General features: G+C 41.0%; 1 protein-coding gene across 3 annotated transcripts in view; it reads left to right on the top strand.

Annotated features, from left to right (window-relative positions):
* Positions 1–3,894: 3,894 nt before the first annotated feature.
* The window catches only part of TTC12 (tetratricopeptide repeat domain 12), a 44,613-nt gene continuing 29,882 nt past the window's right edge, over positions 3,895–18,625 (top strand). The window contains exons 1-6 of one of the 3 annotated variants that reach the window (XM_011365382.2): positions 3,895–3,945; positions 5,459–5,531; positions 11,902–12,065; positions 12,633–12,654; positions 13,312–13,389; positions 14,147–14,268. In XM_011365382.2, coding sequence (XP_011363684.1) covers positions 5,474–5,531; positions 11,902–12,065; positions 12,633–12,654; positions 13,312–13,389; positions 14,147–14,268 — 444 coding nt within the window. In that variant the 5' untranslated portion in view covers positions 3,895–3,945; positions 5,459–5,473. Of the gene's footprint in view, positions 3,946–5,458; positions 5,532–11,901; positions 12,066–12,632; positions 12,655–13,311; positions 13,390–14,146; positions 14,269–14,293; positions 14,868–18,625 lie in introns of those variants that run through there. The other 2 variants (XM_011365383.2, XM_023533747.1) reach the window with 2 other exon arrangements.

The raw sequence follows: 18,625 nt of genomic DNA, 5'->3' as shown, positions 1-18,625 counted from the left end.
CCAGCTGACTGCTCATTGAAGTCCATCTTTCTCTGCCATCATGGTTGTTCAGGTGTAGCCTGCTTGCCCACACGGTGGCAGTATTACTCTACGCCAGGTAGAGTTGGGCAGGCACAGTTTCCACCTGGCACTAAATGCCCAACTCCGCTTTCCTCTTCAGACAGAGAAGTCCCGGGATCCTCAGAAAGGCTCCAAAGGAGGACATTGTTAGAGTCACCCTGCCCTTCTTAACCGAGTGGGAGATATGACCTTCTAGCTGTAGGATGCATCCTTTATCTTTAGGGAGTTCAACCAGCCTGCGAAGCAGATGGAAGCCCCCTGTATGGAAGTTTATACATCCACAAGACCAAAGTAGGACCAGAGGCTTCCAGGATGGTCACTGATGATAGGAGTTGAAAACAGAGCTCTCGGGATAGGATGACACGTGGGTGGGTGACGGTGTGGTGATATGGGGTAGTATGAGAGGTAGGGGGCTGCTCAGACCAGGGTTCACATCTTGGCTCAGCTTCAGGCAAGTCACATAATCTCCTGGGCTGCATTCATTCATTCATTCATTTAGGTCTATGAAATGGAAATGGGACCTTGTAGGCTGTTGAGAGATTTCAGTTTGATAACATTTGTAAAGGATTAAGCAGATACCTGGCACACAACATCTTGGAGAGTGTCGGCTACTATCATCACCATTGTTATTAATAATTGCTGTTATTAATAATTGTGGTGTCATTAATTACACATTGAAATCCCAAGAAAACCTCTTGGCCTCCTATGGACACACAGACTAAATCTGTGACTAGATCCTGAAATTATTTCTTCATCTATAATAAGGTGGAAACTGAAAGAGCAAAGGGTGGGTCCAAGAGGGAAGAATTTTAGCTGCTTTTTTTTTTTTAATAAAATGACATGTTTAGGGGGAAAAATTCAAATGCAGTTTTTGAATTCTCTTTAGGGAGAAAAGAAACATCACAGAATTCTTTCAGCTTTGCCCACTTCTTAATCTTAAAGCCAAAGTCGTCAATGAATTCAGCCCCGGCTCCCATGGTGACGAGTTTTGTCCAATAGGACATCTTTGTAGTCTCTGTGGCTCCTGGCTCCAGGCTGACCTTGTCTGTACCCTTCATATCCAGCAGGCAAAAGTAGGATTCCTTTATTCCTTGTGTAGTTGTCCTCAGAAAAAATATTTTTTTTCTTCTTTATCTCTTCTAAGCTTATAAAGTATGACTGATGAGAAAAGGCAAAGAGCTAGGACTATTTACACAAAAGGGAGAGCAGAATAAAAGAGAGAGGAAACGCCTTATAATAATAATTTCCAAGTCTCAGATTTGGAAGCTGACCAAGTGTTCTCCAATTTTTATTGAGGACATGTGAAAAAAGTAAAACTTAAGTACCACACAAGAGATTTGGGTTGGGTTGAAGTAGCAATTGTGAAAGTGTCTGTAAAGGTTCTCTAGGAGGAATATATTTGACATACAAGTCACACACATTTTAAGTCTGTTTTCCTCTATGTGTTTGCATATGCCTGAAAAATGCAGACATTTATACTTAAAATGTAAATCACAATAATCGCAATCTATGTACACTTGTGCACAAGGTCCCTAGGTTTTGTCATTGTAGCAAGTGAAGAACAATGGTCTGAGTGGTCATATTAGACATGAAGGGCCATGTTATGCTGTGTAACAAGAAGGTCCAAAATTGTTGTGGATTATAACAAGAAATATCTATTGCTCACTTGTGCTACATGTCTATCAAAGGTAGACAGGCATCTCTGGTCCATGTCCCCTCACTTAGGGACTCAGGCAGACACAGTCTCTACCATCTGATTGCTGGGGCAATGAGACGGGCTGTCTTGTATGGTGAGTCGCACACTGGTTCTTAAAGGTCCTGGCCACCTCACTTCTTCCAATATGGCATGAAACAAAATGAGATGCTACCATGTGCCTGTAGGGAGGAAGATGAGAATCTTTGTAGATGGCCCAGTTGTCAACCTAGGGGTAACTAGGACTTCTGGCATTTTTTAAGAGATGAATCCATCAAGTATGTGATTTACCCTAAAATGTATTTTGTGACTGTACCAATGTTTGTCCTCCAGGATGCACCTCTCTGGGAAGTGTAAAGTAGAGAAACTATTAACACTTTTATTCTTTTTCTACCTAGAATAACTTAGATTTGAGCCTTCTTCCATGCAGAGCAAGAGATTAACTCACTTATTAAATGAATCTTTATTTAGCTCCAACTAAACACCAGGTGCTGGGAATGCTAAGACAAAATAAAACAAAATCCCTACTCCCAAGAGATTTGCAGTCTAATTATCCTGTCAGATTTATAAGGCTGGGGCTTAGAGGGAGGTCTAGGCTCAAAAGAGATCCATGTAGGAGTCATCAAGATGGAAATGACTTCTGAAGATACTACAAGTGTCTGTGGCTGCTAAGTATTATTATTCCAGCTTGATCTAGAAACAAACACACCTGCTTCCTCTTTTGCATCCCTCCTGCTCAGCCATCTCTCCCATCTTTTGCCTGGGCTCCTATATTGTCTCGTCTTTGCTTCACACTCTTCCTGTGGTTCTGTCCTTGATATCTTGTGTCTTACCCATATCTCTGGAGTCCAGGTACAGGAGTTTGGTGAAAAGAGTAGTGGAAAAGAAAGTGATCTGGAATTAAGACTGTCAGCCCCAAAGTGACAAGAAAAACTCTGAGGTTGAAGACCATGCCTGTGTGTGCTGAAGGCCCAAGTCTGAGGGGAAAATGGGGGTAATACTAATAAAAATAACCTGTCACTTTTCTTGTCTCCATCAATTCCTACATACTCCAAGGTCACCGTAAAGTATCCCATGTCTTTCTGAGAATTCCCAGGGTGTGGCTGGCACTAACAACCCTGCCTGCTACCTCTCATGAGGCATCTCAGTCCCTCAGGACAGCCACTGTCACTGCCTCCTACCACAGCCCACATGCTAAAGGACTGACTGCAGAAGCTGTACCTGGTCTGCTCCTAAGAGAATGCCCTAGCCCCTCTGTGCTACGCTCCATTACGGGGGTACTCAAGCCGGAGTGCATGTGTACTAATGCCATGGGGGTGTCAAACAGCTCCCTGTTCTCAGTGGAGCTCAAACATGTGTCCTACAGGGCCCACGCTGCAAGACAGAGCCGACAAACTGTACTCAGAATCAGTGTTGGATCTAGCTGAACCCCTAATCCACCTAGTTGATTTATAGGGGTTCCATGCCTGGACTTGCTCCGCTCCTGTTAAATTCCATGCCCAGGGACTCCTCAGTCCCTACCAAACAGGTTTCTGTGAAGCGCTCACGAATTTGCCAGCAAGTCCCAAGTGTTTCTGAATATCAGCTTAAGCTCAAAATGGCACTTTCCCCAAAACTGCTTTCCTCCCTTTTTAATCCAGTACATAAAACTGAATTTCTATTTTAAAAAATAATTAACTGGAATCTCTTTAAGGGTATGTGCATGTATTCTAAGTGTAATGTGTTCAACGTCTCATTCTGCTCTGAATCCTATGATTCCCTGGATAAGGACGAGAAAACTGAAAATCCAAGAGGTTACATGAAAGTCTCACATTTACTAATACTTAAAACTGGATTCACACTCAAGCCTATCTCTATAAAGTACACTGGAGATTTCACCTCTTTTGGTCAGGGATGGTATTAATGAGAGTGAGACACCCACTCTCCTGCCCTCCTTAAAAGAAAAAGAGACGAAAACTTGGCGCTGATTTAGGGACCTGCGCAAGTCGCAAGGAGTTTCTTCTGCTTCCTGCCGGTTCCCGGGCCCCTATCGGGGATCCCCCACCCAAACTCCAAGAACTTGGCTGCGCGCTCCGGAACTAAAGCGCGAGAGTAGGGTCTGAAAGCGGCGCCACGCCTCTGGCCCCGCCCCCGCCCAGTCGGTCACCGGCCGCGCACAGCCGTCATTTCCTGTCCTACCCTGGGCGCGTCAGGTCAGTGCAGCGGGGTGGCTTGGGGTCTACCCTGGGACCTGGTTCTGCTCTGACCCTCGGAGCCGAGCAGAGGACGTTGTTTTGGGCCCCAGCGGATGGAACTGTATCGGCTGTGGGCTTGTACCTCCATGGCGGGCACCGGCTGGTGAACGCTTTGGAGCGGTTGCGGGGCAACGGCGCCGTCGGCCCCGCCCCTTCGCGCGGGGCGGGGCGGGGCATCTGGGGCAAACACGTCGCGGGCTACAGCGCTCGTCTAGGCGGTGAGCAGCTGCCACGGAGTGAAACTCCGAGCGCTGGATGACCGTGGCATCACCTGGCCTGGCCTCATCCTGTAGTGGGTTCACTGCCCTTAGCCCCCTGCCCTGGGAGCAGAGGGGTTGGCCCCTGTCCGTGGAGGTTCTGAGCCTTTGTCCGTCCTAACCTGGGGCAAGTTAACTCACTCCACAAGGCCCTAGTTCCGTGAAAGTGTAAAATATTAGAGCTGAAAAGAACCCCAGCGATCATTTATTTAAGCCACACAACCCCACCCCCATTTTATAGATAAGGGTGCCTGGAGCTTTAAATTAATCCCCAGGATAGCCTTCACAGTCTGTAATTACCGTTTCCATAGAATGAATGAGGACTCTGAGGCCTAAGAGGTCGTGACTTTAGCTTGAGGTCACACAGCTTGTAATTGGTGGAGTCTCAGATCAGATAACTCACAGCTTGTTTGTGGCAGATTTCAAATTCCCAGGTACAGGTGCCTTACACGACTGCTAAACCTAGCTGTAAATCAGAATCACCTGGAGAGTGTTTAAAACATTTCTGTGTACTATCTCAGGTTTACTGACGGAGGAGATCTAGCGCTAAGGCTGAGGAATCTGTATATTTAACAAGTTTTGGGGTGATCTTTATGGTCTGTTGACGGGCCTTTGGGAACCACTGGGTGCATACACCATACGCCTTTTCACTCAGAAACAGCTGAGAGATAATAAATCTAAAGTACTCAGAACAGAAGAGATGCTGGTGCATGGTGCCATCAAGTTCTAATCCCTTCAGCCAATTTGTAGCTTCTCTTCACTCCTCAGAAACAAGCCAGAAGGCTATATTTTAAACAATTTTGGACATTTGGATGCAAATTGTTCCTTCTCTGTTTACCTGTCACACTGCCAGGTCCAAGCTTCTGCTCAAAGTCAAGCATTAGCATCTTCTACCATCTCGGGGAGCCTGTCAACTCCTCTCCTACTGGTCTCCTTTCTGTCAAGTCTCCAAATCACAGTGGTTGATGTTGGCTTTGCAGGAACATTTTGCAGAGTGGCTTTCTGGAGGAATCACCACAAATAATGAATGTCCCCTGGCCCTAACAGCAGTCAATATGAAATAGATCATCCTGCTGTTTATTCATAACATTTATAAGCATAAATCCGTCTTAAATAACCAGTTGGCTCTTGGTCTTAGAAGGCTAATAAGCCTGACAAATTCTGTTTAGTATTTCATTATTATTAATTTTCATCATTTATGCTGCTTCCCTCAGGGATTCTGGTTTATAATGGCTGACTATCAAGAGGAAGACTTGCAGAAATTTCTTAAAGATGTGGATGAAATCAGTAAGTAGCAGTGAATCATAAATTAAATTCTACTTTAGAGAGCTGTAGTGACTAAAGAAAAATGATTACTCTAAGTTAGTTCTTGGGTTGCCTGACAGGTTTATGACTCTTAAGAAAAAATGTAATAGAAATTCAACAAAAAGTGTACTGAGAAGCAAGTAATATTAGAGCCTGGGGGTAGTATTTTCTGGCTGTTAATTGATATCAGAGAAGCTGTTAACATTCTATGGGAATACAGGCTGACAGCCATATTTTGACTTTATCATATTTTGTCCCCTTCCATGTAGAATCAGGTCAAAAGGAGCTTCTATATCCCCATTGCCAATGAGCCTAGCTGTTCCCCTTGAGGAGATCACCCAAGCTCCCCCTTGATCAGTCTGGGATTTCTTGTTTTAGAATAGAGCCATTTCGGTTTTTGGGCTGCAGAGGCAAAATCCAATGGCTTTCCCTCAGGATCAATGAAGTTACATTGATTGCTCATGGTTGGCATACCCCTGTCTCTCTCTAGGTAAAAAGACCCCTTCCCCAACTAAGACAGTGGGATCTCAAAGGATATACTCTGATCCCACAGACACATTCAAGAAATTCCAAAGCAGTTAGTTTCTGTTCAGACTTCAGGGAGTTTGTTCGAGGATAGAAATAAGCAAATAAATAAACCTTACATATTAAATAAATATATCAAATTGCTGCTTCCAGCGGATTCTCTGGATTCAAAGAATAAAATGATTTTAAAAATAGTTTGTGTAACTTGATAAATGATGCATCCATAATGTGTTCTTTGTGTTTGTCATGGGCATCTCCTCTGCCTACCCCTAAATGTTGTTTTGTGGAGTTCTGGCCTTGGCGCACTGCTCCTCTTTTTCTTCAGGCCTTCTAGTCCAAGCACGTGGTTTTAACACCACCTGTCTGCTGATGACCCTCACGTCTCAACTGCCACCCAGCCTTCTTTCCTGAGTCTCAGCCTCTATGCTGTCATACCCACTGTATCCTATAAAACACTGCAAACTTAATGTGTCCTAAATTGAGTTATGTCTTTCCCCTTCTGTCTTCCTCCTCTCAAAACCTGCTTCTTACCTTCACCTTCATTCTAGTCTCAGTAGGTGGTACTACTATCCAGAAATTTACAAGTTACATTGGACTCCTCCCATCTCTCAGCCCTACTTTCAATCAGCCATCAAGTTTGGCTTCTTTCTCCAGCTCCATCCTCCCCAACCCTCCCTTTGTTATGGTTCTCTTAACCCAGACTATTTCAACAACCTTCTGATTGTTTTTCCTGCCTCCAGGCGTACACTCCCCGCAGAGTAATGTATCTAAAATGCAAATCTGACCCAGACACTTCTCTGCTTGGATTCTCTCTGCAGTCACAATACTTTTCAAGCTCTCATCAGGACTGAAATCCTCCCATGACCTCTCGTTACCTTGCTCCTCTCTCTACCTCACACTTGAGCTGCAACAAAATGATTTTAGATCCCTGAGCAGACCCTGATGGTTTATATTCTGCATATTGCTTTTGTCGTTCTCTGTGCCTCCCCATCTTTCTTTCCCTGGCTAACTTTCATTCATACTCAAAGTTCCTTCAGGTACTTCCAAATAGAACTTTCTGTGATGATGGAACTGTCCTATAGCCCACACTGTCCACAATAGTAACCAGTAGCCACATGTGGCTAGTGAGCATTTGAAATGTGGCTAGCGCTACTGAGGAACTGAATTTCTAATTTTATTTCATTTATAATTAAGTATATATAGCCACATGCGTATAGATACTATACATTCATTGCTTGGGTTCTTGCTATGTATTGAGTATTGCTAAGCACTGGAGAATACAGTAACAATAAACAAGAATTACCTTCCTTCTTGATATCTATAGTCTAATGGGGAAAACATACCCTAAACAAATATGTCAGCTCCGAGGTGATCAAGAAGGGGAGGTTTCTGTGATGACACGCCCAGTTGAAAGAACGTAGAGGAGCCGACATGAGAATGAAACAGCAGCACCAACTTTATTGCGGGGAGTGCGTGCTTCTGCACTAGAGGACCACGTGGGCTTTATATATGTCAGAGAACAATAGTGGCATTCTGCCTCACATGGGTAATAAACAGTAAGCTGAGTCATACTTACATAAGTTAGGAACAGGGGCCCTACTACATTAATGTAACATTTTAAATCTGGAGTCCTATCCCTAGCCACGAGCCTGGATCACAGCCAGACCTGGTACTCACAATGTATGATACAAAGTGTCATGTATGGTACAAAGGGAGACTTGTGAAGTGCAAGAGATCCTAACTCAGTTTAGGGAGGTATATTAGTCTGTTTGGGCTGCCTTAACAACTTATCGCAAGCTAGGGGGCTTAAGCAACACAACTTTATTTTCTCACAGTTCTGGAAGCAAGAAGTCCAAGATCAAGATTCTCTTCAAATTATTCTCTAATTCAGAATAATTTTGGTCAAAATCTTAAACGTGTTTTGTTTAGAGTTTAACAAGCTGATTCCAGAGTTCACACAGAAGAGCAAAGGGCTAAGAAGAATCAATAAATAAGTTTTAAAAATAAGACAATTTTGCAGAAAAAGAAGAAGGTGGTATAGCTCTTTCTACCAGATGCTCAAGATTTATTATAAACCAATAGTAATTATACATGGAAGTTTTGGTGCTGGAGAAGTCTTTTAATCCAGTTAAATGGAACGAAGAGCCTACAGCAGATTCGTGCATGTAACAGGGATGAGGCACATCAGTGGAGAAGGCCGGGACTCTTCAATAAATGGTGCTGGTGCCCTATGCAAAAATCAACTCTAGGTGAATTAAATACCTTAATGAGAAAAACAAAACTTTGAAACTTTTAGAAGACAACACAAGAGGGTATATTTGTAATCTTGAAATACCCAAAAGGCATAAATCATAAAGGAAAATATTTGAACACATTAGAATTAAAAAGAAATTCTCTTTAACAAAAGGTTTCATAAAAACAGATGAAGAAACAAACCATGCCTAAAGAGAAGGTGTTTGTAAATATGTATAACAAATTCAGAATATGTAAAGAAATCATAATAAGAAAAAGACAACCCAACAGAAAATTGGCCAAGAATGGGAGCAAGCAATTCAGATAGAAATGTAGATGGAAACATTAATGAGATACCATTCCCATTCATTAGAGTGACAACAGTTTGAAAGTTTGACAATAGCAAGTGTTGGCAAGGATGTGGAGGAATGGGAACTCTTGTACACTGCTTGTAGGGGTAAAAAGTGATAACAGCCATAGCTTGAAGAATATGTCGCATATGTGCAGAAGGAAATATGTACACAGATATTTAATTCAGCATTTATTCGATGTAGCAAAAAAAAAAAAAAATGAAAATTTAAAAACACCTGGATGTCCATCAATAAGAATGGATTAACTATGGCATATACAGTGATTAAAGTGATGAGCTAGAATTATGTATAGGTTGTGAAAGAATGCACATTTTACAAAACCATTTATTTAAGATAATTAAATACATATACAAATACTCTAGTAGATTGCAAAAAACAGTCACAAATTCCTTTCTTCCCATCAAGAGTAGAGTCTGTTTCTCTGTCTCTTGAATCTGGATTGGCCATGTGACTTGCTTTGGCCAAAAGGATGTTTGTAAACATGACACAAGCAGAAGCAGCTTGAAAAGTGCAACAAGGCAATAGGGCTCGCTCTCATGCACTCTTGGAAACCCCTGCCAGAAGACGAGACATACTTTTCTTAGTTGTTTCCATTGCTGGAGCCAACAATCGACCAACTTTCAGAAAAGAGCCACTTAGCTGATTGACAGCTGGCCATGGACATATACGACCCCTGCTGAAACCAGAAGACCTAGCCAGCTAAGCCCAGCCCAAATTGCTGACCTAGAGAATTGTGAACCAAATAAAGCTAAATAACAGATAGTTGTTTTAAGCATGGAGTTTTGGGGTGGAGTGTTGTGCAGCAAAAGCTAAATAATACAAATAATAAGCCATCAAAACATGCTGAAGAAGAATGCTTGTTAACTTACAGATGGTGTAGAAACAAAATGTCTTTATTATTTTCTCTTTGTTTCAAATATTCAACAGCTGAAAGTTGTGAAAAATTACCTTGAAGAGTCAGTGGGAAATGAAGAAATAGGAACAGGAAAATGTCTTTAAGAAGCTAGTTGCAAAGAAGAGGAGATAGGACCTTGGGAGAGATTTGAAATGTATAAATACCAATGGGAAGAAGCTGAGAAAATGGGAGAAGTTGAAAATATTGTGGAAATGGCAACATTAATTGGTGATACAAGGCTCCAGTTTATGCAAAACAAGGTGATGGTATGGTGAGCACAGGATGAGGGATTAACTTCACATAGCGGGAGGAGAACTTTTTCCTTGTAGTAGAAAACAGGATGGAGGCAGATGCAGGCAATTTGTGGTTTTGATGACAGATAGTTAAAAGGGTTCCTTTCTGATGGTGTTTTCCTTCATTAATAAGGTCATCTGTTTAAAATGGTCAAGTTTAGCTTGGAGACAATTTTTTAAAACCCCTGGGAGAATGATAGGATGACTTGCCTAGGTATGATATGATTTATAATAAGAAATACATATTTGCTCTTCATCTCTGTTCCTGTCACAGAGCTTCTAAAACCTGTGGGATTTTCTCAATGGTAAAACAGATCAAAGTATCTCGATATTCATAGCAAACCCCTTTCAATCACAGCCCAGTTTATGTTAATGACTGACTAGGATCCTAAGGGTGAGAGCTGGTTGCCAAGGGAACCAAGGGTGTGATTGGAGGGCTAGAACTTTCATTCCCACCCTCTGGAGAGGGAATAGGAGCTGGAGATTGAATTGATCCCTAGTAGCCAGTGATTTCATCAATCATGCCAATGTAGTGACACCTCCATAAAAACCCAAAGGCCAGGATTCAGAGAGCTTTTGGGTTGGTGAACACCTGAAGATTTGGGGAAAGGTGGAGCGCTCAGAGAGGGCATGGAAGCTCTGCACCCCCTTCCCACTTTGCCCTATGCTTCTCTTTAATCTGGCTGTTCCCGAGTTATAGATATATTTTTATAATGAAGTGGTAATCTAGTAAGTAAGTTGTTTCTCTGAGTTTTGTGAGCCCCTTTAGCAAATTAATCAAACCAGAGGGGGAGGTCGTGGGAACCTCCAATCTATAGCTGTTTGGTCAGAAGTACAGGTGACAACCTGGGCTTTCCGTTGGCCCCTGAAGTGTGGGCGTGAGGGGGCTGGACAATCTTGTAGGACTGAGCCCTTAACCTGTGGGATCTGTTGCTCTCTCTAGGTAGATAGTGTCAGAATCTAGTTGAATTGTAGGATACCCAGTTGGTGTCAGAGAATTGTTTGGTGGTGTGGAGGGAAAAACCCACATTGGAATTGGTGTCAGAATTGTACTAGGATAACAAAGTAGGATTGCTGAGCATCACTGAGAGTCCAGTTGAGTTAGGACCAGTTCCCCCAGGCATCCGTCTATCCTTCTCTGTCAGTATTCAGCATCCCTAATAAAGGTGAGGTGAGAGTTGGATTCATTAGAGTTGGAGTTTTGTCTGGCAGGTAGGTGGGCAAGGGAGTTCAGCATGTGGGCGGGATGATGGCTAAGTGATGAACCATGGGATCTTAAGCCGTGTGGGCAGTAAAGTGAAGACAGATAAGGACAGGGTTAAGGACTGTTGTTTTGTGATCTTAGAGCTGCCTTTATTTACCTGTTCCTCTCTCACACAAGATTATAAGCTCTTCAAAAGTAAGAACCTTTTTTATTCATCATTGTTATCTATAGCATTCTGCATAATATCTAACTTATAATAAGCTCTTCATAAATTGATGTTGAATTACATAAATGGCTTAAAATTATTTTCCTTGATTGAAGGCCGTGATTAAATTTTTCTGCAGCTTTTTCCAGGCAAAACAAATCCTGTTCTTAATTTTTTCTCATTGGTTCTAATTGCTTGAATTTTTGCTTTCTCTTCAGAACCTTCTTTAAGAAATGGGGAGATGGTTAAAGGCTATAAACTTTTAGTTATAAGATGAGTAAGTTCTGGAGATCTAATGTATAGCATGGTGATTATAGTTAAGAATACTGTATTACATACTTGAAAGTTGCTAAGAGAGTAATCTCAAATGTTCTCACCACAAAAAAAAAAGTTGTAATTATACGAGGAGATGGACATATTAACTAATCTTATGGTGGGAATCGTTTCACAATATTTATCAAATCACCACATTGTGTATCTTAAACTTACACAATGTTATATGTCGATATCTCAATAAAGCTGGAAAAATGAGAGTTCTTGTAAATGTTCTACACCATCCTTTCTAGTGAACAGTCTTTCTTTTCGAAGACCTCGTTTGAATGATTTACAATCTGATTTCTTCTTTAGCCAATTTAATCCAGGACATGAATTCTGATGACCCAGTTGCTCAAGAGAAAGCTGTCCTCAAGACAGAAAAGAGACTACTACTTACAGAGGAAGACCAAGAGGAGGATGGATGCAGGACCACCTTGAACAAGACCATGATCAGTCCTCCGCAAGCTCTTACTAAGGTTTCCTTTTTCTATTATGGAGTTACATAAGTAGATACAGTGAAGAGGTCCGCATTGAAGCAGAAGAAATAGTAGTTTAATATCAAATTGTCTGGCGAGGCTGAAATAATCTTGTTTTTTTAGATTCACTGTATTTACTTTCTATAAGGAAATATAAACACTGATTTTTTTTTTTTTTCTTGCTCCTTCTGGGTCATCTTTAAACAAACCTTTTGGTTTGTTTTAATGAAAATTTGGCTTCTCCACCCCCTAAGCTTGTGACCACATCTAAGCTGTTAGGGTAATATACTCTACTAACTTATGTTTCCAACTCATAGAGCCATAGCTGGGGTCCCTTGATTTGGTCACCCTCGTTTCTGCAGACCTAGCTTTATGACAGTTGTGCTCATAATCAGATCTCCTGATTTAAAGTAAGTCCCCTGAATTTTGGGCCCTTCAGTATTGGCGATGAGAGGAAATGACTCTGCTCCCCACGTGTAATTAATGCCTTCTTGGTTTGTATACTTATAAATCAGAGTGGTTTTTGAAATTTGTTTCTTTGTTTTTATGATAACCTGTGCCCTACAGAATGCAGATGAAATAAACTCAGGTAAGGACAGCATCTCTCTTCCCAATGTGTGTTATTTATTTAAGAACAGTGTTTATTGACTGTGGCTTCCAGACCCTTAAATTATAGCCTCTGCATTTACAAATAACCCATGAACAAAAACCTCCTGATCCTCCAGTTCTGTTCCTAGTGGTCAGAGGGAACAGCTAGCAGAGGTTTTTCTCTATTTTCTCCTGGCCAGTCTTTTGTAAACTGAATCCAGTTATTCTGTATCTTCCAGTTTACTCTTAGCTGCTCGAGCAATCCAAATAGTTTCTCTGTTGCCCAGCTCAGAAATTCATTATGCTAAACAGAACAAAAAGTCTGCCTTCAGGGAAAAAATCTTTTTTTTTTTTTTAGAGAAAAACTCTTTTAAAAGGCATAATTCATATTCGAAGCACAGACATAGCCATCATGTATAATAATACATCACACAGATTACCATGTCAAATTAAGAAGATGTCATTTTAGTTGCCTCAGAATGTGTGTGTGTGTGTGTGTGTATGTGTGCTTGTGTGTATGTGTGCATGTGCCTACATGTATATGTATGAGAAGTATGGCTCTAAATCTTAAAAGTAGCTTTCTTTTAAATTCGAGCTAAAAAACTGATTATAGTATTTGGATTTTTCTTTTTAATATTTGAAATGACTCTGCTGTCAGAGGCTTTCTTGGCATTTGTGGAGAAGGATGCAAAGGAACGTGCCAAGAGAAGAAGAGAAAACAGAGTCTTAGCAGATGGTAATTGTCAGTCTTCACTTTTCTATAGCTGGGTTCATGGTGGGCCTGAGGCAGTGGGACCTGACCAAGCAGAAACCATTGTGGTCTGTCCTCTGTCTCTGCTGCAACAAGCAGGGAGTAGGACATAGCTATCAGTCAGCCTCTACAGTCAAATATCTTACTAAGTCATTTGCTGGACTTAGCAGGTCAGACTGACCAACACTAAACAATACTTGGAATGTAGGGATTGAGATGGGAGTGAGGTACCACTGGCTAGCTTGAGGCATAGATGAAGAGGTGAAAATGAAAAAATGAAACAAAAAACAAAGATTGAGAAGCGTTGAGGTGGTGTATGTGGCGGGAGACATACATAACAAAAGAACGCTTTCCGCATCGATCTTATACCACCAGGGGTGTGTGAGCTGCAGATCTGAATGATTCCATATTTGCTAGAAAATGAGTTGTTTGACCTTTTTTACGAAACGTGAAATGTGTAGACTTGGTCTTTGTGGCAAGTTTGGAGTGTTTCTGAGCCTTGAGGCAGAAACATTTACATTTTCTGAGAAGCTACTTAGAAGACTTGGGATGCATTTAGAGAAAAAAAATCCTTAAAGAAACAGATCCCACAATACCTGCAGAGAGAAACAAGTGACAGGTCCCCTTTGGGTCGATAGAAGCTGGGACCTTCTATGTGAAATTGGAAAATTGGGGTAATAAAGTCTGAAAGAATCTTCCAGTGTGGAGGGAGGGCTCACCTGTATGACTCTTATTCTCTTAGCCCTAAAAGAAAAGGGAAATGAAGCATTTGTTAGAGGCGATTATGAAACGGCCATCCTGTGCTACAGTGAGGGTTTGGAGAAGCTGAAGGACATGAAAGTGCTGTACACCAACCGAGCCCAGGTCAGTGAGCCAAGAATGTATCCATGGGGTTTTCTCGGGGAACAGTAGCCACTTAAACCTGTGAAATCAGAGAAAGCAAGACTAATTGGTGCCAATGGTATGTTGGTAAATGTTTAACAGTTTGTTCTTGTTGGGGTGTAGAGGGAGCATTTGCCAATGTCCATGGTGTAAATACTCTTACCGTGGTCCAGTGTCAGCTACCAACTTAAAATAATTGAAGGATGACTTTGGGAAGAGCTACACGTAATCAGTTCTCTCCGTAGTATAAGTCTGCTCCAGCACAACACTGATGGTAACCAGACACTTTTCCATGTGTGTAAAGGAGAAAACTAGAGGAACGAAATGACCTGTGAGACCTTGGAATTCTGCCCCACTGGATTTGCCCAGCTTCCTTTTTTAATGGTAGTCTAAACTTTTGAAGGTTACTCTCCTGTTAATTCTTTTTCATTATATCAATCCCTCTTTGATTAAGATTCTGTGACTGGGGTAGACTGGATAGCTGATGGGCCTAGAGTCAATTTCTTAGAAATTTGGAGTTTCTCAAATCCCTAATACCTCAGTTTTGTATCTCAGATGAGCTCAGTTTCCTGGAATGCCAGGTAAGAACTATCACCCGTATGTTTATTATCTGCTACTTAAAGAAGAGGTAAGATTGATAGTTCTTATTTGAAAAAAAAAATATATATATATCTGTGACCTTATCTTTTGAAAAGTACTTGAGTTGCTTAGGCCTCAGCATATGACAGATTTGCGGACATGATTATCCGATGGTCAGGATATGTTAGTAAAACCTGTGCAAGATGAACTCGATGCTGTGTCATTTATAGAAGAGCCCTCATCAGCTCCAGTTTCCTTAACTCAAGACTAAGAACGTCTTCCTGTGGTACATTGAGGGAGAGTATTGAAAGCTAGAAACAGGACATTAGGAGGCCAAAAAGTCTGAGAAGTGACAGTGATTTAATGATAAATCCAAGCACAGTATAACCTCATTAGTTCAACAGTTTATTTTTTTTTTTTTTTTTTTTTATCCTCAGCCCAGCCCGCCCGCCACTTCTACCCTTGACCTATGGATGTTGCCCTTTCACCTTAAGAACTGGATCTCTGAAGGCGGGGCATCTCCTCCCACACATTCGGGGCATGCACCCAGGACCTGGCACCCCCCGGGGCCTGGCACCCCAGCACACTCGGGGGGCCTGGTGCACCCGGGGCCAGGCGCACCTGGGTTATGGTCCATGGCTCCACCTACGGTGCGAACCCAGGACCTTCTGCATGTAAAGCAGACGTGCTAACCAGTACACTATGGAGCCACCCCAAGTTCAGCAGTTTAAGTCAGGCTAGAGTTGAGATGTCATTTATGTAGTCCCATTTGTAGAAAAAAAAATTGTCATGAAGCAAGCTGGTAAATAAAATGGCCAGAGTTTGATTTAACAGTGTATATTTTATACCCCTAACAAAATCATAAACTTTTTGAGGGCAAAAACTGCTGCTTTACTCATAACAGATGTTCAATAAATCCTTGTTAAGTTACGTAACACTGGAAGCACAATAAGTCCATTTAAGGTAATTTAAGTTTCTGTTGACACTCCAAGTGAAACATTTAAATGGAAACAATTACTATAATAATTATAGTTCCTTTTTATTTATCACTAAATTGGGTCTTCAAAGCATTTACCTAGTGATGCTTATTCAGTCTTGTTACACGAAAGTTATTTGAAAGCAGTAAAATTGAATACTTTTGTAATGTTACGTAATTCAGACATGTCTAATTCAGAAAGTCTATACCCTAATTAATCTAAATTAGTTACGTTTTTACTATACTCAAGTTTAAACAACACTGTGATTAGTTTTATCCACATTAAGAATAACTGGATAAAAATAAGTAAATGCAGTGGAAGCTTTGAGGAAGCAATTCCTCTTACTTTTCCCAAAGAGAAAGCTTATTCGGAGACAAATAAATGCAAAAAGTGCTGCCTAGTGTTATGAATCATTTAAACCATAGACTATTTTTAAAATGCCTCCCCTGTTTGCATGCAGTGTTAGAAAACACTTAAGGGCCCCGTGAATTGAGTGTTTCTGCTTGCTAGAGAAAAAACCTACCCTTTCATAGCTTTGTTTTTCTCTTGGAGCTAATGTTATGATCAATAGAGTGCCTGTGTAATTTAGATAAATCATTTGGAAGTAGTAGTTCTTCTTAAAATGTAGAAAAGCAAAAGAGAATGGGGAAGTTATAGGATGTTGAATCCAAGCCTTAAAAGGGAGAAAAAAGTAAAAAGCTCGTGTAGAGAACTTGTTGAAGCTTATATAGACTTTTTCCAAGTTCGTATGTATTTTGAATAGCAATGTCATGAATTCATGGCTACGGTTGTCTAGAAGAATGCTACTTTCTTCCTTGTATCCTCTGACCTTCAAATGCAACCCCAAACCCTGGAGGAAAGAATGGTGCTTTATAGAACAGAAAACTCAGTCATCAGCTTTAATTAGGAGAGAACCTGAGTTAATGAAAGCACTACTTAGCAGCTTCCTTCCTATCGATGCAAAGAGCTGCACTGCATAAATTCATTAGCTGGCTATTGCCTGCTCCCTCCTCACTTTGGTCGAATGCTTGCATTCCCCATAAGTTATAACACTGATCCCATAATTGGCTCTACCACGTAAATATCTCATCAGATTTATTGTTAAGAATGTCGCAGTGCCCTGGTACAGTCTTCATCATGGGCAAACCTGCATGGAGTATTGGCTCTTCTATTGGTGACTGATGGATCCCTGGGAAAGCTACTTATCCTCCTGATGCCTGGTTTTTCTTTCTTATAACGGGTGATCATTGCTGCTTTTTAGGGAACTTTTTGAAAGAAGAGTGCTTAAAGGCTACTTAGTGCAACTTAATAAGAATTTATTGACCACCTATCGTGTCCAGTAATTAGTAGAGGGTACAGTAGCCACTGTGCTTGATGTTAAACAGCCTTTCATTTGTTTATATGCCACTAGTTCTTTGAAATTACAAGTGAACTGAATTCAGTTTAGCTTGAGTAGACCACGGAATTCTGAGTCAATTCTTTATTTTCCAGATTTTTTTCAATTTTAGGGGATTCCAAAAGAGCGCCCCAAGGCATTTGGCACCAAGGGCTCATGGCGATTGATGGCCTGACTTGTAAATGTCAGCCTACTTCCTGTGTCTCTTCCTTCTTGCTCTGCTCATGAGGAAAGAAGCACAACTTTTTCCTTTTTTTTTTTTTTTTTGGTAACAGCTTTATTGAAATATAATTGACGTATAATTCACCCATTTAAAGTGTACAATTCAGTAGGTTTTAGTATACTCACAGAGTTGTACAACAATCACTGCAGCCAATTTTAGAACATTCTTGTTATCCCAAAAAGAAACCCTTTAAGCATTTCACCACGAACCCCTGTACTGCCCCACCCCCAGTCCTAGGCAACCACTAATCTATAGTAAGTGTAATTGCTGCAACTTTCAGCAAAATAACATATAATGAAACCAGTTTTACCACAGGCTAATTGATGTAGAAACAAGAGTTAAGTTCCTATGGCTTTTTATCAACGTAATAATGAAATGACATTGAACAAAACGATGTTATTTCATGACTTGCTGTACCTTCTGTCTCTACATATAATCTGCCTATTCTGGACATTTCATATAAATGAAATCATATAATATTTTTCCTTTTTTGTCTGGCTCCTTTAATATAATGTTTTCAAGGCCCGTCCATGTCGTAATATATATTTATTGCTGCATAATGTAACATTGCATGGCTATATCACATTTTATTTATCCATTCATCCGTTGATGGACATGTGAATTGTTTCTACTTTTTGACCATTATGAATAATGCTTCTGTGAACATTTGTGTACCAGTTTAATTTTTTGTGAACATATGTTTACAATCCTCTTGGGTATCTACCCAGGAGTGGCATTGCTGGATCATATGGTATGGTAACTCAATGTTTAGTCTTTTGAGAAACTGCCAGATTGTTTTCCATAATGGCTACATCATTTTACATTCCCACCAGCTGTGTATGAGGGTTCCAATTTTTCTACATTCTTGCCAACATCTGTTATTATCTTTTTGATTCCCTTTATCATTTGGTTTCCTCCTGGAATATTCACAGGGAGACGACTCTAGAAGCTAACTCTACCTTTATAGATGTGTTTTGTGTGCTGGGTATTTTCTTTTGCTTCTCCAAATCTTTCTCTGGCCTGCTCTATACCCTGAGGACTGACCTCTGTGGACTGGCCCCTTGACTTCCCTGCTTTCTAGCTTCCATTTTGGGTTTAGCCAATGAGATCGGAGGAAGGAGGACAGTGACATTGGGTATCTCAGCTTCTCCTCTACTAAAGGCC

Source organism: Pteropus vampyrus, unplaced genomic scaffold, assembly GCF_000151845.1.
Source record: "Pteropus vampyrus isolate Shadow unplaced genomic scaffold, Pvam_2.0 Scaffold110, whole genome shotgun sequence".
Taxonomy (NCBI): domain Eukaryota; kingdom Metazoa; phylum Chordata; class Mammalia; order Chiroptera; family Pteropodidae; genus Pteropus; species Pteropus vampyrus.
The sequence above is the reverse complement of the archived record's forward strand: the minus strand, read 5'-3'. Positions and strand labels throughout refer to the sequence as shown.